At 34.6% G+C, this 23,663-nt stretch overlaps 1 protein-coding gene across 1 annotated transcript; it reads right to left on the minus strand.

Moving 5' to 3' along the window:
- Window positions 1–19,240: 19,240 nt before the first annotated feature.
- On the minus strand, window positions 19,241–22,133 carry LOC123896085 (protein FAR1-RELATED SEQUENCE 5-like). The gene is made up of 2 exons (XM_045946527.1): window positions 19,872–22,133; window positions 19,241–19,762 (listed from the first exon to the last, which is right to left on the minus strand). Exons 1-2 carry the CDS (start codon window positions 22,131–22,133, stop codon window positions 19,241–19,243), a joined length of 2,784 nt encoding a protein of 927 aa, XP_045802483.1.
- Between the last annotated feature and the right edge of the window lie 1,530 nt (window positions 22,134–23,663).

The following is a 23,663-nucleotide window of genomic DNA, read 5'->3' on the forward strand; positions in this document are numbered from 1 at the left end:
AGAGTGGACTTTCCTTATTCAGCTAACAAAACTGAAGACCCATGTTCTCAAGTGAGGACAGACAAACAGAGGGTAGCTGAACTGATCAGGCTTGAAAGGTCCTTTTCTTCATTGGTAGAAGAGTTGACTTGCAAAGGGAATCTTCACAGATATCAAAAAGATCTTCAGACTTTGATGAAGCTTGTAGTCAGTCAAGAAGTTCTGAAGACTTCATCATCTGAAGGTTGTATCTTCTGAAATCCAACATCTTCTGAGCGCTTGTGAACTTCTGAATTCACATCCTCTGAACTTCACTCAGAGCTTATATGATGCTTATATCTGCGCACTTAAAATAAATTTTTAGTCCTTCCAATTGTTAATTAATACTTTGTTATCATCAAAACCTTTATAGATTTAGGGGCAAACATTTTTAAATCAATTTTGTTCCAACAGATTTAATCAGAACCTCGCCACTGCAACAGGTAGATGTATGAATTGTTAGATGTATTCAAATTAAATGGGCTAAATAAATTTACAATTAGGTTTAGCAAGATATATTAAAAACACATACCCATGTTTCTGTTCATCATCGCCCATAAAGGCGTATGCAATAGTTTAAGCGCAAATATCATTCAGATTCATTTTTGGGGGTGGCCTAAATGTGACAGGCATCCACTGTAATAAAACAAACGTGGAATAAATATTTTTATTAGTACTAAATGAAAGTGTTGTATTAGGTTTAAATAATTAAATAGTTAAATAACTTACCTCAGGAATAGGGACTCCGGTGTCGAAAAATTCATATCCCATCGGTGTCGATGGATGGTAGTTAATGTGAAAATCATTGTGATACGATCATGAGTTCCCTAAACATGTGGAAGGAAACTTATAAAAAAATGCATAAAAAAATATTTGGATGAAGATGCTTGAGCCCAACTTGAAGCCCAATTCATATGATAAGAAGCATCTTTGGGCTGAATTGTGGTCTAATAATATTGGACTAAATAAAAAAACAATTAAGTCCAATTAAGTTCCTCTTGTGAGAAAAAAAATAAAATAAAGAAAATTGGACTTAATTGTTTTTTTATTTAGTCCAATATTATTAGACCACAATTCAGCCCAAAGATGCTTCTTATCATATGAATTGGGCTTCAAGTTGGGCTCAAGCATCTTCATCCAAATATTTTTTATGCATTTTTTTATAATTTTCCTTCCACATGTTTAGGGAACTCATGATCGTATCATTCTCTCCCTCTTCAAGAGGATTTGTCCTCAAATCCAAACCTGCATAAATAACTAAAGGATTAGTAAAAAAAATTCTCTCTTTTGGATATTCCCTTTCTTTTTGCAAGTTGAATTTTTTTTCTTCAATCTTCTCAAAGTTGACATCTTTTTCAACCTCCTCATTTATTTTTCTCTCATAAATTTCCTTTGCTTCACATTCATTTTTCTTTTCTTCTTTTCTCTCAATATTTTCTTTCTGCTCCACTTCTATAACATCATTATATTTTCTCTCACAATTTTTCATCTTCTCTACTTCATTTTCTTTACTTCTTTCAAAAGTAAGATTTCTATCTTCTTCACTAACTTCTCCTTGAGATAAAGACTCTAGAGTACAAGAAGTAAAAGAAGCATTATTAAAAGGAATGATGACATTTTCGGTAACCGCAAAAACGCTATCAATTTCTTTTTCGATAATCTCTTCTTTTTCTTTCCCACTCTTAGGAATGGTGACATTTTCGATAGCCACAAAAATGTTCTCAATTTCTTTTTCAATAATCTCTTCTCCCTTCACTTCACTTTCAAGTTTCTCCTTGCTCTCTTGTTTTCTTTTCTCTCTACCAATCTCTTTATTTTGGAAGTTACCCAAAAATACATCAAAATTTGCAATATGTTTTTTTGTTTGTCCCTCACTTTTCATTCTTCTATCTTCTATCTTCTTTTCTCCGTCTCTTTTTTTATAATTTTTTCTATAATTCCTCTCTATGCGATCAAACTTTTCATGAAGCTTTTGAAATTCTTGATATAATAACTTCTCCAAATGTTTGATGGAGACATGTTTTTCTTCCTCCATATTTTTTTTTCAACTCTTTTTTTTTTAACAAGATAAAAAAAATGATAGATCAAACCTGATTTCAAGAGCCGAAGCTCTGATACCAACTGATAAGCGACTGCTTAGGATCGTCTTGAAAACAGGTAAAAGAGGAACTTGACCCTAACCGCGACCTGCCGGTAGAACCAAAATTATCAAGATATAGAGGAACTTGACCCTAACCGCGACCTGCCGGTAGAACCAAAGTTATCAAGATATAGAGTAACTTGACCCTAACCGCGACCTGCCGGTAGAACCAAAGTTATCAAAGAAAGTGTGACCCTATCCGCGACCTGCCGGTAGAACCAACACTATAAAGTTCTTATCTCAAGAACAATGTTCTTATCACAAGAACAAAGAAAAAGTTCTCACAAGAGAAACTCTCAAATTAGATTATATTCCCAAGTTGTTTGAAAAGTACATGATAGTCCTATTTATAGCATATCCTTACATAGTAGGATTTATTGTCCACTACCATACATTCACCATAGGACTTAGAAAATTCCCACTAACATGCTTATAAATTCCCACTAGCCACTATAATGACTTAGTGCACCACTAGGAAGCATCTAGAGAGCCTAGGGAGCAACTAAAGGTCATCTAAAAACCCTCCTAATACCAAAAACGAAAATTACAATAAAAATTAAGAAAATTGGACTTAATTGTTTTCTATTTAGTCCAATATTATTAGACCATAAATCAGCCCAAAGATGTTTCTTATCATGTGAAATGGACTTCAAGTTGGGCTCATGCATCTTCATCCAAATATTTTTTTGTGCATTTTTTTATAAGTTTCCTTCCACATGTTTAGGGAACTCATGATCGTATCACATTGTCATCCTCCTCTTCTGGCTGACAGAACAGAATTTTGTTAATCTTCTTATATTGCCTAGCTTCAAGCAATGCAGTCCACTCCTTGATATCCTTCAATCTCGAAGGTGCCGATGTTGATCCCAAATTGTGACAGATTTTTTTGTTGGCTGCTTTTGTTTCTGTGGCAGGGTATTGTTTTTTTTTCTCCTTTGCTTTTGGTTTTACAGGGGTTGATGCTGTTGAGTCACAATCTTTTGAATCTTCCTGGTCATTCCACCCTTGGGTGGTAGTGTGGTGACTGTTCAAACCATTTAACAAAATAAATTAAAATTACCTACTGGTATATAAAACCATTAAGTCATATGAAGTAGCTGATATATACATTATTAAATAAAACAGTAAACTTTATTATATTTTTGTTGAAAATCATGATAGATTCAAACACACATACACATACAAATCCAAAGACTGTTTCTTTATGAATGTTGATGGTACTTTTCATATAAATTTGTTTAGAATCATCATAGATTCACACACACACACACACACACACACAGACTGCTTATGAATCAAATATTAGATTAAAAAATTAGATTCAGACACAAACACACATCATATAAGGTACTACAAATCTTATTGCTTATGAATCAAATATCAGATTCATGACACACAAACACACATCATATAAGTTTCAGTCACAAACACACATCATATAAGTATTAGATTCAGACACAAACACACATCATATATATTTCATGCGTGTTCACAATAAGAAATGAGTCATTACCTGGATGATATGTAAACAATCTCAGCTTTGAATTTCTGTTTTGTAGTCTCAGAATGCTGCTGAGTTTCAGTCTTCTCAGTCTTAGTGTTCTGAGTTTTTGTCTTTAGAGTTGTAGTGTTTGTAGTAGTAGTAGTAGTGTTTGCAGCTTCTTTTCCTCTCTTACTGGTTTTTGATTTTCTTTCAGGCATGTTGCGTTTTGTGCTTGGACTTGGTGGATCAGTGTTTATCATTGTGTTTTGTTTGCTGGATGATGAAGTTTTAGTGCTTAGAGTTAGACGGTTTGTGTGTTTAGAAAAGCAAAGGAGTATTATGTATGAGTAAAGTTAAGAGTTGGACAATTTGGGAGGTTGATGTGGTTAAGCATTGGAAGTTGTAGCTAGCTAGGTATTAGTTTCAATAGGCTTTTTAGTTGTAATAATTAGCATGATATACCATAATTCAATGTGTGTAAGTAGAAGGCCAAGCATCAACGATTTTGTGTGCTCAATGTAACTTAACCAACATGAATTAATGTGTTGTCCATAATAATAAATTGTAATCATTTTTTAATTCGTAATTAATTTTTTTCAAATAAAAAGAATATGGGTAAATAGGGTTTTACCCCCCTGCAAAATAAGTCAATTTTGCATTACCCCCTGCAAAAAAAAAAACTTGGGATTACCCCCTGCAATATTAAGATTCTCTCTTTTTACCCCCTGCTTGACAACTTGACATAAAATCTTTATTTTTTATGAGGTGGCATGCATATGTGACATTTAATTTTTTTTTAATTTTTTTTAATTTGCACATGTCATTTTTATTATTAAATAAACTAAAAATTAAAAAAATAATAATAAATTCTTTTCTAATTTCTCCTTCATCCCTACCACGATAACTTTCATCATTCAACAAGAACAACAACATCAACACCACCAAGAACAACAACAACATCAACAAAATCATCAACACCACCAAGAACAACAATCCAAAAAGAACTCAATTTTTTTTCTTCCAAAAATCAATCTCGGTAAACCCAGAAACATAATCATAAATTTCTTTTGTTCTTCTGTTCTTGAAGCGGAATATTCAGGAATTGGCGACGTTGTTCAAAGTGGAATGAATGGGCGCAACAAGTTGTGAGAAACTACTAGAAGAGAAGTTGTCGGACCAAGTGTTTCATCGTGGGGCGTTAGTGAGATTGGTTAAGTGAGATGAAGAGTATTCAGAACGGTTGGAGATCGTGTGTTGCACTAAAAGTATGGAGGCGTGTTTTGTGGACCAAAGTTGAAGTACATGTTTGATCGAAAGGAGTCGAATATGAGGAAGAGGGAGTGATTAAGATTCTTGAAGAGGTGATGATTTTGAAGTAAGTTGTCATCCAAGTGGATCGGATGTTGTACCGGATTCTTGAGTAAGAAGCTTTATGTGAGTCGTGCATATGGTAGTAGGATGAATTGGTTGAACAATTTGGAGTTCTAAGTCTAGTGTGTGGAGTGACTTTCGGAGGAGATTTGAGAAGCTTAGAGAAAGAGATGTGAAGATTAGCGAACCGTTGGTGTTAATTAATCGATGAAGGGAAGTAGGTTTTAAAGTAAATGAGAATGGAATTGAGAAATATCATAATAGGATTGGTATGTTTGTTGAATCGTTGGAAGTGAGGATTGTATGAGTAGTCGAGTTTATTCGAAGATGGAAGTAGGATAACAATTCGAAAGATTTTGTGAGAGGCTTGCCGAAGAAAGGGTAATTGGATTTGGATAATGACAGGGCAATTTGTGTCGAAGTTGAATGAGATCCTAGAGGTGGAGATGAAGCTAAAAGAGAGGTATTATTTTTGAATGATGCAGAATAAGAAAGTTAGCCGTTGGAGAACGTGTTGAGAGTGAGTAATAGGAGGTCATGTTGGAAGTGACTTGTGTTAGGTGAGAGTTTGCAAAAAGGATTACCGCACATATGAGTAGATGTTGTGTTTGAGCACATATAGTAAGGAGTTGAAGGTGATGCCTAAGGTTAGTGTCAGAGAGCATTTGGTAGTGACTTGGTGCATAACTTAAAATGTATTTGGACGAGAATTTTGGAAATTTTCTAGAGATGTCATATTGGGATTACAAGGAGTCATGAGTAAGAATACTAAGACAAAGGTTGATTAGAATTTAATGGATGGGATTAGATCGTATGGCGAATATTTGGAGCTTTGTGGATTTAATTCGATGAGTGAATAAACGGAGAAGAGTATGCTTGTTGCAATACAAGATGATGAGGAACATCGATAGATGAATTATGGGCAAATTGAAGATGTCGTTTGGAATCAACGAGATAGAGGTTATGATTGTTTGGAGAACCAATTTTAGGCGGTAGCCTAATTTTGAAGTAGCGAATTGCTAAGGGATTAAGGAGAAGTGGTATTGGAAAATGTTTGCGTTAAGGAATGCAAAGGTTGGTTAAGAGATTACTTGGGAATAGAGTAGTCGTATTGGATTCGACTCAATGTGAGAAAAGGAATTTGACGGTTAGAGACGGTAGTTTTTAGCATGTATCAATGAAGTTTGAGAATGTGGTCGTCAAGTGATTGTTGGAATTGAATTATCGAGTGATATGTTTGGAATAAGATTCGAATATGAATAAGTGATGTAACACGGTTAAGTGATTCATGAGGGAATCAGAGAATTATGGAGTTGTGGAAGTATTCCACGGAAGTATCTTTCAGAGAGTTCGATTGGTTATACCTGTTTTGGGGTAGAGTTGTGAGTACCGTAGAATATGAATCTATGGATGTTTCGTGCGGAGTGGACGTTTTAGCGGTTTGATAAGAATGGTTTATGCCGATATCATGATTGTTGAATATTTATCGACAAATTGAGGAACTGGCCGTCCTTGATCTCTTGTTGATAAATGGACAAAAATTGTGTTGGATGGGATAAATTAATTTTGTCAAACTTGGTAATGTGCAGTGTTTTGAACGTTTCATTGGAGGGTCGGATACAGGAGTTATCCAGAGTTGTTTTAGTAGCGTAATTTTCGAGGGCGAAAATCTTTTAAGTGGGGGAGAGTTGTAACGACCCAATTTTCATATTATTATTTTTATGTGTTAAAATATTTTATTTAACGTGGCATTTTAATTAAGTTAATAACTTGAGTTATTTATCGAATACTTTAGTTATTAAGCGAGTAGAGTGAGTTAACGCGTTATTGGGCCAAGCCAATTGGGCTTGAGGCCCAATGGGCCTTGAGTGTGTGTGAGGGGGCGCCCATTAAGGGCAAGGAAGAGAGAGAGAAATTCATTTCTCATGGTTCTTGTGTTCTTGAGAGGAGAAGAGGAGATCTTGGGAGCTAGAGCAAGGGGAGAGCTAGGGATTCGAGATCTTCGTCGTGTTTTCTTCGAATCCAGGTAAGAGAGTAGATTTCATATTCGTGGGTGACTCGAGGAAGGGAGAATGTCGATTTCTCCTCACCCGAACTTCCTCCACCCCATTTTCGTTTTAGCTTAGAACGGATTTTCTTGATGGAAATCGTTCCTAAGGTTCTTGATATGTTTAACATGCTTGTAACATGATTAATGAACGGAAATAATGGTTAAAACGAGCTTTCTAATGGATTAAACTCAAGAACTTTGTGTTCTTGAGAGTTTTGATGAAAAAGTGTCAATCTTTACTTTTTCGATGTTTATGGCGTAGATCTGAGAAATGAACCGTCCTTTTGTGTTTAGATATGTTTGTTTTGCTTGAATATGAACTTATTTGGGGTTTATAACATGAAAAATGGTTTATATGAGAATCTTGAGAGTTTAGAGTTTGAAATGAGAAATGTAGAAAATTGTTATCTATGAGGTCTGAACCTTTACGTGCAATTTTGACCTCTTTTCGTTGTGAACTGGTTTTAGTGGTCAACATAAAAGTTGTAGCCCTGTTTGTTAGCTTTCCAACGAGTATATGTGCGTCTCCATTGGACTTTCGTAGCCCAAGTTATGATCGTTGCAATGAGAGGCTGTCCAATAATTTCCGCCTGAAACGGCAGAGCAGTGAGCAGCCAGCCTTTCAGATGTTTTTCCGCCCCAGGCGTAAATATTTCCGCCCCGGGCGTAAATACTGCAGTTTGCACCAGTTTTTCATCTGTGAACTTCCTTTGCATGTAGTTTTGAATCAGTGTCTTATTCTTACATGATTGTTGATGATTGTTGATGCTTGTTGATGCTTATAATGATTGTTAATCATGTATGAAGAATAAATGAAGTATATTAAGGTGTTAATCAACTTAATAAAGAAGGATATTAGAATTATGTTATTCTAATAAAGAAGTATATCGAATTATGTTATTCGATAAAGACGGATATTAAGGTATTGATTATCTTAATAAAGACGGACGTTGGATAGTGTTCCACGTTATTGTTGACGGGCTATATGCCAAAATTGTTGATGAATATATTCATGAGTGTTGAGTGCATGCATCATGAATATTTAGGGATATTGGCTTGTCCAATAAAGAAGGATATCGAACTATATTGTTTGATAAAGAAGGATATCGGAGGTGAAATACCCTGATAAAGAAGATGGTACCACATGCATTAGAGGTGTCTAGAGGACATAGCATGAATGTGAAGCATTAGATTGCATTAGGGATTATGTGTGCATTTATGATAAATGATGTTTGACACATACTTGGTAAATGTTGATTGTTAATCGGTACGTGAGGAGCAGAGTCCGTCATGACTATAAAATGAACAACGCAGAGTCCGTCATGACTATAAAATGAACAACGCAGAGTCCGTCATGACTATAAATTGAACAACGTAGGGTCCGTCATGACCATAATCTGAACAATGTATTTGTTGATGTTTTGGTATTGTCCGAGACGACGTGAAACTATATGTTTGGTGTATTTTGTGGATGTTTGATTAGGTGATAAATGAAGTATATGCATGATATATGAATATGCATGAATGATGGTGATGTATATGTATAATGTATGATTATGCATGTTTTTGTGAAGAAGTGTTTAAGTACCATTTACTTACACTTGTATATTTTGAGTATGTTATCTAACTCTCTTTTATGTGTTATGTGCTGGACCGTTGGGGGTCCAGATTTTACAGGATTTTGTGGTATTCGATGTCGAGTCGTCGGTGAAGCTCCGCTCTGATTGTGACACGGGAAAGGGTTGTATTTAGACTATAGGGTCTTTATGATTTTCGATATTTATTTGTAAAACTATACATTTTGAGAAATGATTATTTTGTATAAACACTGTTTTTACTAATTAATTACATTAGTATTATTTTGATAGAGGAGTGTAATACTCGAACCAATATTCAATAAATTAAATGTGATTTTCCGTTGCGTATTTTGAAAAAGATTTTACTAAAGGTAGAAATATATAAATAATGGGTTTGGGTGTTACAATTGGTATCAGAGCCCCGTTGTCTTCGGACTGTGTGGGTTATGTGTCGATCAGAGCAGGTCTGTGCAGTCAGACCAAGTGAGTATTGTGTGTCAGTCGTGTTTGTCTAACAATTTTGTGTTGTTTGTTTTGTGAAATCATTCATGTTGTTCGTTTAAGGGACTATGAGTGATGTGAATTGGATTAGATTATTCATTCTTCTTGTGAGTAGATGTGTGAGTATTATACTTCTATGTTTATAATAGTTGTATATGCTTAGTGTTTAACCTTTGTGTAGTTTAAACTTGGTTGATTGATGCTTATTTGCTAATTGTTGATGATCCGGCATGATGTAAAACTGTATGTGATGATCCGGCATGATGTAAAACTGCATGTGACGATCCGGCATGATATAAAACTGCATGTGGTAATGATTTGAAATAATTTTAAAAACTAATATTATTTCTTGAAGATTTTGGTGAAAATATAGAGTTATTTTCTTTTGAGTGAGTGAAAATTAATTTTCAAAATGGTGAGAAGAGTAGGATATTAATGTGTCCTGATATGTGTTTGTTATATGTTTGTTTATAACATGTGCTAGATGATTACTAGGCATTTGAATTGCTATGCGTTTTATGAGTAAAAACATGAAGATCTCATAATCCTATGTTGTAATTGTGATGCATGATTCTAATTATGCTTTCAAGTCTATAATGATGTTATATGCTTGATGTTTTGGATTTTGTGGATTAGTGAGTCGAGAAAACGAGAGTTTAGTGAGCGTAAGTTCAAAACCGTAGCAGAGCACCCAGATTTTTGGATGTGCTCGCTAGGCGAAGAATGAACCTCGCTGAGTCTCGCTAAGTCTTGCTAAATCCTGTGAATGTTTTTGACTTGTCTCGCCGGGAGCTCGCTAACTTTTGCTAAGCGAGGGAGCCAGACAAGAAATTTATTTTGTTGACGTCTTGTTCTGAGTTGATTGAATGTGAGTATGAATTATTGCTATGCAATGTTCATTTTTCTTGTGTTGTTTTGATTTCCTAACTTTGAGAAGTGAGGGAAGTATAGGTTACTTGAATGCTTGCATGAATTTGTGTTAGTGTTTAGGCATCGTGGGTTAGGTTTTGTCCCCTGTATGCGACATGCGTGTAAACGATGTCGATACTAGTTTCTTCTTAGGAAGAATATGTTTAGAGACGATAGAACAGTTAGGTGTGAGCACTGGAAGTTCTAGTGGAAGAGTAGGAGTGAGTTTGAGATAAGTGGGGGAGAAGGTTATATCCCTCCGAGATGTTTCGAACGTGAGAAGATGAGATGAGTAGAGATGTTCTTGAAGCGGAATATTCAGGAATTGGCGACGTTGTTCAAAGTGGAATGAATGGGCGCAACAAGTTGTGAGAAACTACTAGAAGAGAAGTTGTCGGACCAAGTGTTTCATCGTGGGGCGTTAGTGAGATTGGTTAAGTGAGATGAAGAGTATTCAGAACGGTTGGAGATCGTGTGTTGCACTAAAAGTATGGAGGCGTGTTTTGTGGACCAAAGTTGAAGTACATGTTTGATCGAAAGGAGTCGAATATGAGGAAGAGGGAGTGATTAAGATTCTTGAAGAGGTGATGATTTTGAAGTAAGTTGTCATCCAAGTGGATCGGATGTTGTACCGGATTCTTGAGTAAGAAGCTTTATGTGAGTCGTGCATATGGTAGTAGGATGAATTGGTTGAACAATTTGGAGTTCTAAGTCTAGTGTGTGGAGTGACTTTCGGAGGAGATTTGAGAAGCTTAGAGAAAGAGATGTGAAGATTAGCGAACCGTTGGTGTTAATTAATCGATGAAGGGAAGTAGGTTTTAAAGTAAATGAGAATGGAATTGAGAAATATCATAATAGGATTGGTATGTTTGTTGAATCGTTGGAAGTGAGGATTGTATGAGTAGTCGAGTTTATTCGAAGATGGAAGTAGGATAACAATTCGAAAGATTTTGTGAGAGGCTTGCCGAAGAAAGGGTAATTGGATTTGGATAATGACAGGGCAATTTGTGTCGAAGTTGAATGAGATCCTAGAGGTGGAGATGAAGCTAAAAGAGAGGTATTATTTTTGAATGATGCAGAATAAGAAAGTTAGCCGTTGGAGAACGTGTTGAGAGTGAGTAATAGGAGGTCATGTTGGAAGTGACTTGTGTTAGGTGAGAGTTTGCAAAAAGGATTACCGCACATATGAGTAGATGTTGTGTTTGAGCACATATAGTAAGGAGTTGAAGGTGATGCCTAAGGTTAGTGTCAGAGAGCATTTGGTAGTGACTTGGTGCATAACTTAAAATGTATTTGGACGAGAATTTTGGAAATTTTCTAGAGATGTCATATTGGGATTACAAGGAGTCATGAGTAAGAATACTAAGACAAAGGTTGATTAGAATTTAATGGATGGGATTAGATCGTATGGCGAATATTTGGAGCTTTGTGGATTTAATTCGATGAGTGAATAAACGGAGAAGAGTATGCTTGTTGCAATACAAGATGATGAGGAACATCGATAGATGAATTATGGGCAAATTGAAGATGTCGTTTGGAATCAACGAGATAGAGGTTATGATTGTTTGGAGAACCAATTTTAGGCGGTAGCCTAATTTTGAAGTAGCGAATTGCTAAGGGATTAAGGAGAAGTGGTATTGGAAAATGTTTGCGTTAAGGAATGCAAAGGTTGGTTAAGAGATTACTTGGGAATAGAGTAGTCGTATTGGATTCGACTCAATGTGAGAAAAGGAATTTGACGGTTAGAGACGGTAGTTTTTAGCATGTATCAATGAAGTTTGAGAATGTGGTCGTCAAGTGATTGTTGGAATTGAATTATCGAGTGATATGTTTGGAATAAGATTCGAATATGAATAAGTGATGTAACACGGTTAAGTGATTCATGAGGGAATCAGAGAATTATGGAGTTGTGGAAGTATTCCACGGAAGTATCTTTCAGAGAGTTCGATTGGTTATACCTGTTTTGGGGTAGAGTTGTGAGTACCGTAGAATATGAATCTATGGATGTTTCGTGCGGAGTGGACGTTTTAGCGGTTTGATAAGAATGGTTTATGCCGATATCATGATTGTTGAATATTTATCGACAAATTGAGGAACTGGCCGTCCTTGATCTCTTGTTGATAAATGGACAAAAATTGTGTTGGATGGGATAAATTAATTTTGTCAAACTTGGTAATGTGCAGTGTTTTGAACGTTTCATTGGAGGGTCGGATACAGGAGTTATCCAGAGTTGTTTTAGTAGCGTAATTTTCGAGGGCGAAAATCTTTTAAGTGGGGGAGAGTTGTAACGACCCAATTTTCATATTATTATTTTTATGTGTTAAAATATTTTATTTAACGTGGCATTTTAATTAAGTTAATAACTTGAGTTATTTATCGAATACTTTAGTTATTAAGCGAGTAGAGTGAGTTAACGCGTTATTGGGCCAAGCCAATTGGGCTTGAGGCCCAATGGGCCTTGAGTGTGTGTGAGGGGGCGCCCATTAAGGGCAAGGAAGAGAGAGAGAAATTCATTTCTCATGGTTCTTGTGTTCTTGAGAGGAGAAGAGGAGATCTTGGGAGCTAGAGCAAGGGGAGAGCTAGGGATTCGAGATCTTCGTCGTGTTTTCTTCGAATCCAGGTAAGAGAGTAGATTTCATATTCGTGGGTGACTCGAGGAAGGGGAGAATGTCGATTTCTCCTCACCCGAACTTCCTCCACCCCATTTTCGTTTTAGCTTAGAACGGATTTTCTTGATGGAAATCGTTCCTAAGGTTCTTGATATGTTTAACATGCTTGTAACATGATTAATGAACGGAAATAATGGTTAAAACGAGCTTTCTAATGGATTAAACTCAAGAACTTTGTGTTCTTGAGAGTTTTGATGAAAAAGTGTCAATCTTTACTTTTTCGATGTTTATGGCGTAGATCTGAGAAATGAACCGTCCTTTTGTGTTTAGATATGTTTGTTTTGCTTGAATATGAACTTATTTGGGGTTTATAACATGAAAAATGGTTTATATGAGAATCTTGAGAGTTTAGAGTTTGAAATGAGAAATGTAGAAAATTGTTATCTATGAGGTCTGAACCTTTACGTGCAATTTTGACCTCTTTTCGTTGTGAACTGGTTTTAGTGGTCAACATAAAAGTTGTAGCCCTGTTTGTTAGCTTTCCAACGAGTATATGTGCGTCTCCATTGGACTTTCGTAGCCCAAGTTATGATCGTTGCAATGAGAGGCTGTCCAATAATTTCCGCCTGAAACGGCAGAGCAGTGAGCAGCCAGCCTTTCAGATGTTTTTCCGCCCCAGGCGTAAATATTTCCGCCCCGGGCGTAAATACTGCAGTTTGCACCAGTTTTTCATCTGTGATCTTCCTTTGCATGTAGTTTTGAATCAGTGTCTTATTCTTACATGATTGTTGATGATTGTTGATGCTTGTTGATGCTTGTTGATGCTTATAATGATTGTTAATCATGTATGAAGAATAAATGAAGTATATTAAGGTGTTAATCAACTTAATAAAGAAGGATATTAGAATTATGTTATTCTAATAAAGAAGTATATCGAATTATGTTATTCGATAAAGACGGATATTAAGGTATTGATTATCTTAATAAAGACGGACGTTGGATAGTGTTCCACGTTATTGTTGACGGGCTATATGCCAAAATTGTTGATGAATATATTCATGAGTGTTGAGTGCATGCATCATGAATATTTAGGGATATTGGCTTGTCCAATAAAGAAGGATATCGAACTATATTGTTTGATAAAGAAGGATATCGGAGGTGAAATACCCTGATAAAGAAGATGGTACCACATGCATTAGAGGTGTCTAGAGGACATAGCATGAATGTGAAGCATTAGATTGCATTAGGGATTATGTGTGCATTTATGATAAATGATGTTTGACACATACTTGGTAAATGTTGATTGTTAATCGGTACGTGAGGAGCAGAGTCCGTCATGACTATAAAATGAACAACGCAGAGTCCGTCATGACTATAAAATGAACAACGCAGAGTCCGTCATGACTATAAATTGAACAACGTAGGGTCCGTCATGACCATAATCTGAACAATGTATTTGTTGATGTTTTGGTATTGTCCGAGACGACGTGAAACTATATGTTTGGTGTATTTTGTGGATGTTTGATTAGGTGATAAATGAAGTATATGCATGATATATGAATATGCATGAATGATGGTGATGTATATGTATAATGTATGATTATGCATGTTTTTGTGAAGAAGTGTTTAAGTACCATTTACTTACACTTGTATATTTTGAGTATGTTATCTAACTCTCTTTTATGTGTTATGTGCTGGACCGTTGGGGGTCCAGATTTTACAGGATTTTGTGGTATTCGATGTCGAGTCGTCGGTGAAGCTCCGCTCTGATTGTGACACGGGAAAGGGTTGTATTTAGACTATAGGGTCTTTATGATTTTCGATATTTATTTGTAAAACTATACATTTTGAGAAATGATTATTTTGTATAAACACTGTTTTTACTAATTAATTACATTAGTATTATTTTGATAGAGGAGTGTAATACTCGAACCAATATTCAATAAATTAAATGTGATTTTCCGTTGCGTATTTTGAAAAAGATTTTACTAAAGGTAGAAATATATAAATAATGGGTTTGGGTGTTACAGTAAAACCCTATTTACCCAAAGAATATTAAATTTTTATTTTTATTTTTTAAATAAGATACTAACCTATGGCCTTATGTTGGGCTATTGGTCGTATGTGATTATACATTGAGTTATATTTGTATGAGTTCATAAGTGTCGGTGTCGGTTTCGGACGAGGACACGGACACGTGTCTGACACGGACACGCCTAATTTGAGGAGTGTCGGTGCTTCCTAATTCATAACTCAAATAACATAAAAAAAAATTAATAATTATAAAAAAATTATTAAATTTTGAATTCGTTATTTAATTTAGTTTTAAAATATCTGCATTACTTTGTTTCTTTTTTAAATTAATAATAAATAGTAATCATTTTTTTTTCGTAATTAATTTTTTTCAAATAAAAAGAATATTAATTTTTTTTTTAAATAAGATACTAACCTATGACCTTATGTATATTAAATTAGAAAACTTGTTTATACAAGTTTTTAATTGTCATTATAATCACAAACTACGAACAAACTACTAAAATACATACAACATCGGCGGCAAACATCAAGTTTTCCAAAACGATACCCGGTAAGTTACACAAAATATAATCAAAATACTAATGGTTACAAACTTTGAAATCAACTTAAATATCAACTTAAGCTCCTCACATAAAAGGTATGGTCATCATATATGTTAGATGTGTTGAACAGTAGGCGGTCTCCAACTTTAAATCCGTTAATGGCAACAACTTCCCTCCATCCCCTTAAGATCGATACCACGAACGGATCCATTTGATACTCTAGCTCACACTTATGCTTTTCTCTGATTGTTCCAATAATATAGATCTCATCCAACATCGTGTCACACAAGTACTCCCCCATATCGTCTGGCAATATCTGCAACAGATAAAAGAAATTTGATAAGCATCAATTTGTCTTAAATTCGGATAATCAATTTAAACATTAACAAAAACAATTGGATAGAGATACCAACCAAATATGGAACAATTTCAGGATCATCCTTCATAGTAATTTCGAAGGTAACAGCTTTCCGGAGAGCTCGTGATTGGGTATGCCAAGTAGGGAATTTATCAGGAGTAATTGGGTCCTCTTTGGGAATGATCTGGAACTGATTGTTCCCCAAATATTTGAAGAGAATTGGATGATGACCTTGAAATTTGTAATGTTCTCGTATAGTCATCCAACCGTCCGTAATTCTAAGGACATCATCATCATTGTTGAACTCTACGCAGAGTTGAAGACCTTTGGAATCAAACAGATACCAAAATTGTCCCAACTCAGCCTTGCAGTTTTCGTAAAAACTTCGTTCAACCTCGCCCTTGACCTAAAGAATAAACAAACCGAAACTAAGCATAATTGACGAAAACAGACACAGGACACAATTTGGCGTGTAACGAGTAACAATAACCCAACTCTAAATCAGTGAAACATTCATACTTATTTACAAACGAAAACAAATAAAATTAACATCACACATAACATGCTCTGTTTTTTGGTCAAAGATTTGTGACATGCTCTGTTTTTTTAAATTTTTTTACTCTAACTTGTCTAAATCAGTGTAAGATCTAGATCCAGTTTCAAAACGAAATAAAAATAAATAAATAAATCAACATATAACATGCTTTGTTGTCTAATCTATGGTTTGAACATCATGCAATTTTTTAAAAATCATATTTATATTGTTTTAAACTTAAATATGACCCAAACGAAGAAATCAACAAAACATACTATCAAACTTACCTCTCCTGCAACATGAACAGTCAAAAAATAATCCCTTGCTGGCTTTCGAAGAACATCGGCAAGAGTTTCCACCATTTTTTTCGCTTGATTATTGTCGCAGGAAGTTTGATAGACGGCCGAAAGTTGAAGGAGAAGGAAGGAAAAAGGAAGAAAAATGGCGTGTGAGAGAGTGGAGATATGAAGGGACTGGTTCAGTCTTGGTGAGAGGAAGAAAAGATTTTTGGTTAATGATCTTTCTTGGGAGAAGAAATGTAATGGTTTGTAATGATGATTTTTGGTTAGCAAAATTAATTGTGGTGTTATTGGTAAGGCGCGATGAAACGATTGGTACTGGAAAGTGGGAAGTAACACTGTATCAAGTTGTAATTTGAATTGTTTAATTGGTTTGAGACTACAAACATTTACAGTGTCATGCAACACATGTTTTGGATCGTAGGATCAACATCGTTTGTCATCTAATGGTTGACATTAAATAGTTTACTTTCTGACTTCCTAAAATAGTCACCGTCCGATTAAAACGAATCGACATGGAACCTTGGATGATATAAACGCGTTAGCAGTTGTTGCATTGGATACATCACTCGTTTTTTTGTTATTAATCTTAAAATTAATATTTGTTGATGTTTTATTTTTTAAAACCATTAGTCCTTAATCGAAACCGGACTACTATTAGGGTTATCGGTTCTTAATTGAAACCGGACTTTACTACGAATAAATTTTTAAATTTAAAGTAATTACTCCTTTGAAATTTAAAAGTCGTCGATATATGTTGGATCAAAACCATTAGTCCTTAATCGAAACCGGGATCATACATCTAAGTCTATTATTAGGGTTATCGGTTCTTAATTGAAATTGAAATTTACTACGAACAAATTTTTAAATTTAAAGTAATTACTCTTTTGAAATTTAAAAGTCACCGATATATGCTGGATCAATAGATAAGGCCATTAGTCCTTAATCGAAACCGGGGTCATACATCTAAGTCCACTATTAGGGTTATCGGTTCTTAATTGAAATTGAAATATACTACGAACAAATTTTTTTAAATTTAAAGTTATTACTCGTTTGAAATTTAAAAGTAACCGATATATGTTGGATCGATAGATAAGGCCATTATTCCTTAATCGAAACCGGGGTCATACATCTAAGTCCACTATTAGGGTTATCGATTCTTAATTGAAATTGAAATTTACTACGAACAAATTTTTTTAAATTTAAAGTTATTACTCGTTTGAAATTTAAAAGTAACCGATATATGTTGGATCAATAGATAAGGCCATTAGTCCTTAATCGAAACCGGGATCATACATCTAAGTCTACTATTAGGGTTATCGGTTCTTAATTGAAACCGGAGTTTACGACGAACAAATTTTAAAATTTAAAGTAATTACTCTTTTGAAATTTAAAAGTCACCGATATATGCTGGATCAATAGATAAGGCCATTAGTCCTTAATCGAAACCGGGGTCATACATCTAAGTCCACTGTTAGGGTTATCGGTTCTTAATTGAAATTGAAATTTACTACGAATTTTTTTTTTAAAATTTAAAGTTATTACTCATTTGAAATTTAAAAGTAACCGATATATGTTGGATCAATAGATAAGGCCATTATTCCTTAATCGAAACCGGGATCATACATCTAAGTCTACTATTAGGGTTATCGGTTCTTAATTGAAACCGGACTTTACTACGAATAAATTTTTAAATTTAAAGTAATTACTCATTTGAAATTTAAAAGTCACCAATATATGTTGGATCAAAACCATTAGTCCTTAATCGAAACCGGGATCATACATCTAAGTCCACTATTACGGTTATCGGTTCTTAATTGAAATTGATATTTAATACGAACAAATTTTTAAATTTAAAGTAATTACTCGTTTGAAATTTAAAAGTCACCGATATATGTTGGATCAAAACCATTAGTCCTTAATCGAAACCGAGATCATACATCTAAGTCCACTATTAGGGTTATCGATTCTTAATTGAAATTGAAATTTACTACGAACAAATTTTTTTAAATTTAAAGTTATTACTCGTTTGAAATTTAAAAGTCACCGATATATGTTGGATCAATAGATAAGGCCATTATTCATTAATCGAAACCGGGATCATACATCTAAGTCTACTATTAGGGTTATCGGTTCTTAATTGAAATTGAGATTTACTACGAACAAATTTTTTAATTTAAAGTAATTACTCCTTTTAAATTTAAAAGTCACCGATATATGTTGGAAATAATACAAAATGATACAACTTTACAAAATGAAATAATTAAAATATAAAATTGGAAATAATAATGAGAAAAAAGACACCAACAGGATTCGAACTCCTGCCAGGTCTATCCATAAATATAAATACACTAATTGTAAAAAAACAATGTAAAAAACACTAATTGTAAAAAAACAATGTAAAAAGGACACAAGCAGGAATCAAACCCATGCCTATTCTGTCCATTAGCAACATCATAACCACTGCACTAGATCAAATATTTCGTTATTCTTTCGCGCATATAAATATAAATAACACAAATATTTAGATTGAAACCTTACACACCATGCTTCAACATATGCCCTGCTTTTTTTTTTCTCCTTTAGCAGATGGTTTCAGTAATAGTTATAACAAACACTAAGTCCCAAATTTCAATCACAATTTAACAGTACCTTACAAACAAATAATTTCTGGTTCAATTCATTCCAAAACTCAATGTAAATGTACATTAAAAACAATAAACTTAGTTTCAAAATATCATAAACATTACATCCCAAATCTCAAATTCAATCACATAGTACATCCAAAACATTTAATATATAAAGAAAAACTCATTGTTGTACATCAGCAGATTTCATCACATGTTGTAACAGACCATAACACGAAGTTGAATTTGCACCAACATTCATTCCATACACTTGGTATACAGGTGGTACATGTGGTACAGAAGTTACATGTTGTGCAGGTGGAACATGTTGTCCAGATGGTACGTGCATCTGTTGCATAACCGGATGTAACATAGGAATCATAGGTTGAAATCCATACATCGGAGTGAATTGCCCGATCGCACTAGTAACATCAATATGTGTTGGTGTTGACACATTAGCGCCACGCTCTTTCAGTTGCACCGAACATTTATTTTTCTTTTGCACAATACTTTCGCAACGATCTTTCGGTAGCTCTGAACATTTCTTCTTTTTCTGTGGCGCACTACTTTCACAAAGGTCTTTCGGTTGCTCTGCACATTTCTTCTTTTTCTGTTGCACACCACTTTCACAAAGGTCAACCGGTAGCTCTGAATTTATGTCTTGCACACTACTTTCAGCGTTGCAACTTTTTTTTCTCTTTTTGTCCTGTTTATAACAATAAAAAAGAAATTTTACTACAAATATAAAAACAATATAATTAATAAAACATATTATATGATTCGAAAGATAAACAATCAAGAATTATTAAAATTACCGAACAAGTCCTCGCGTTATGAGTTGTACTCTTGCAATGAGTACAATGCCTGAGAGCTTTTGTGTCATTCTTTTTTTTCTTTGGAGCACCTTTACTCTGAACCGGGATAGGATCACCAACAACTGACTTTTGTGTTCCAATAGGATCCTCAACACTGCAATATTTTTTTTTTAAATTCATGAGGTCATCCATAATGTCCCCATACACACCATTCTTTTTAGAAGCTTCTTTGCAAAATGATGTCAAAACAGAACAATATGCACCAAAACGGGCAAGCTCAATCACATCGGAATCAATTGGATCATTAACATCCACCATGTTCAAATAATCAATTTTAGCATCCTTGGTCCATCGCGACAATACCAAAGTGCTAGGAATGTGATCAACATGTTCTTCCTTCATCACGTGAAAAATATGAGAACAAGGAAGTCCACGAGAATCAAACAACCGGCACGAACATTGGAATGTATCACCATCGTAAACAACTGTCCTTTCATACGCATCCCGACAATATTTAGTCAAAGTATAAAACTTTGTATCTCCAATTTCCTTTTTATGCTTAACAATCAATTCACCGGCCTTCATAATTTCTTCTTTCACTTCTTTGAAAATCTCCGCTGTATAGATTTTAGCGGCATTGCTCTCAATCAAACGTAGTTGAGTTGTCAACACAGGTTCTGAAAACTTTGACTTAAAATCTTCAACAAGTTCATTGTTTTTGTAGCCTCTTAGAGCCTGCTCAAAATTTTGCATAAATTCAAAGATGCATCCTTTCATTCTGACATAACTCTTTATTATTGCATTGATTGCTTCACGTTGAGACGTAGTTCTTATACGTCCAAAAAACTTATCCCGAAGGTATGCAGTTGCCCATAGAAACTTGTTCTCGTAGGTTTTGATAACCCAAGGATGTCCTTCAACTCCATTTTCTTTAATCATCTCAGACCAATACTCTTCAAAATCATCCTTTGAAATATTTGAGAACATGGCTTTTTTAAATCCCTTCAAAAAACCTGAATTCTTCACATTCTCACCTGCATTCTTATTCAAATGCCAGGCACATAACCGATGGGTTGAATCGGGGAAAACCTCTTTTATAGCCTCCCTCATAGCCCCATCTCCATCTGTCACCACAGCTTTTGGGCGTTTATTTTCCATACACTCCAAAAAACAATTCAATACCCACTTATACGTCTCAGTGGTTTCATCTGATACCAACGCAGCGCCAAAAATTATTGTTTGGGAATGGTGGTTACAACCTGAAAATATAACCAGCGGGAGGTTGTATTTGTTCTTCTGGTATGTTGTGTCAAATGCAACCACATCTCCAAAACAGAAGTAGTCAGATCTACTAGTCCCATCAGCCCAAAAAAGAGACTTCATCCGTCCATTACTAGTGTCAGCAGCATATTCAGCATAGAGCATGGGATCAGTAGCTGACTTTGCATTAAGATAATGTAGCGATGCGGCAACATCACCATCTTTAACAATATCACGCATTTTTTTATCAAAATAATTATAAAGATCTTTCTTCGTAAACCCAACACCACCATATCCACCCTTCTGAGCAACCATGTACCCCATAATATGACAAGTTCTAATTCCACGTGACTGCATACCATCAACCTGAGCTCTATCTGCTTTGCTAATTTTACGATAAACCGGGTGTAAGTGCACAAACCTAGCTGATGTTAATTCATGGTTATGAGTCTCTTCAAACACAGACACTACAAATCTACCCTTATCTGCTTTGTATGTCACACGAAACCTAGCCGTGCATTTCGTACGTGTCAAACGTCGGTGCTCTCTTTTCCTATCTAACCTAGATATGTGTCTCTTATCTCGTAAACCTTGACTACTGCATACAAAAAGCTTGTTTGTTATTATTTTACTACCATCAGGCCCTATTTTTTTCTTATCATCACATTTCCTAACGGAAAAACCTTTACATTTACCGTATTGATAATAAAATTCATAAGCTTCGTCAACACTACCAAAATTCATACCACGAATTTCATCAGCAGTCATAGAATTAATACGTACCGCTCTTTCACCTATAGATGCTTCATCATCAAAATCATGGTCATTGCCATCATCATCATCATCATCATCATGATGGTGGTCACCAGTATCATCGCCATCATCTGACCTATCATGCCCACTGGATGCCGAATAGCTGGAATCCTCATCATCAGATGTATGACTATCAGTTGAACTAACTTCATTAGAATCAACATCTAGAGATTCATCAAATTTTACCATTGTTGTGAACCTGAAACACAACAATTGTCACCATCAATAACAATACCTCAAAAATTCCTAAACAAAATGAAAGGTAACTAACACAACTGAAAATCAAATTTATACACACACAACTAATTTTATACAGAAAACAAATTAAAGCTAATTCCCAAATTGAAAATCAAATTAATTCTTAATAACTAATTACAAATAAAACTGCAATTCAATTTCAGCATGAACCCTAACTCCCAAATGAAATCAAACTGATTTTCTGCATAAACCCTAATTCCCAAATTGAAATCAAATTAATTCTTAATAACTATTTCTGTTTCGTATTTACCTTAGCAACTGCACACACAATCTTCTTTCACAAACTCGCCGTCGAATGGAGTTCCGTTCAAACTCAGGTGAAGGAAAACAATGAACTAGCAAAGTCTGTTCGTCCAACAATGGCGAGCGTTTTGGAGGTTAATGTTGTTGTTTACACTTTGTTGGTGATGAAAACAAGTTCAGGAAAACGAAAACGATGTTGGTGATGATGACGATGAAGTTCAGAAGAAGGAAAACAATGAACTTTGATTCAAAAAAAATTACAACGATTATTTTGTCATGTTGTTGTTTTTTTATTTAATTTTAGTTTTAATTTAGTTTTAATTAATTTACAATCATAATTAAAATTAACAAAATATAATATTGGGGTAATTGTGTAAGTTTTAATATGTAAGGGACTTAGTTGAAATATTAAAAGATGGTAAGTTCCATGGTAAGTACCATACATGAAGGTTGTATCATATCATTCAAAGTTGGTCAAACTGCATCCTCATTAGCCAGTTTTGGAATGTACCAAAACATTCCAACTAAGGAATGTACCATAGAATTTTCCATAATATTATAGTGTAATTTGATCTCATGATATATGTCTGTGTGTGTCATTAATTTTTTTAACAACAATCAAGTAAAAGTGACATTTTCTCTTTTAATTATTATAATCAGGACGACTTGGAGGGGGCAGTGGCTAAGGCCCCTTCCTCCCCCTCATTTACATACATACATATACATAATAAATCATATTATATCATATATATTATTTATCATTTACATTATATAAATAAGAATTATGGTCATTAAAATGGTAATTAATATCTCTTTGTAACTCCAAATTTAATGGGGGTTGATTCTGTGAAAAGCTAATTCGATTATGGTCATTTCGGTATCAGTTTGGTGAATTATTGATCCCAATTGAGTTGTGTGCGAAGCTTTGAAGTTGTGACTCGAAAGCAGATTTTGTGCAGAATTTTGGGGACATACCTTCACTAAAACGGTAATTAATCTCTTTTCGTAACTCTAAATTTAGTGGGGTTTGATTATGTGAAAGATAACTCGATTACGGTCATTGCGATATTCGTTTGGTGAATTATTAATCCAAATTGAGTTGTGTGCGAAGCTTTGAAGTTGTGACTCGAAGGCAGAATTTTAGGGGGGCAAAATCCAAAAAATTATAAAACAGGGTGATAAAAGTCCGCGTTTTAAAATAGAGGGTAAAATTCCGAT

Source organism: Trifolium pratense, linkage group LG7 (genome assembly GCF_020283565.1).
Source record: "Trifolium pratense cultivar HEN17-A07 linkage group LG7, ARS_RC_1.1, whole genome shotgun sequence".
Lineage (NCBI taxonomy): Eukaryota > Viridiplantae > Streptophyta > Magnoliopsida > Fabales > Fabaceae > Trifolium > Trifolium pratense.

What these genes read in the sequence shown, in the direction of transcription:
- LOC123896085 (XM_045946527.1), bottom strand. Translation starts at nt 22,133, where the DNA reads ATGGTAAAATTTGATGAATCTCTAGATGTTGATTCTAATGAAGTTAGT. An exon ending in ATAACGCGAGGACTTGTTCG is followed by an intron (nt 19,763 to 19,871) that starts GTAATTTTAATA and finishes TGTTATAAACAG; the next exon opens with GACAAAAAGAGAAAAAAAAG.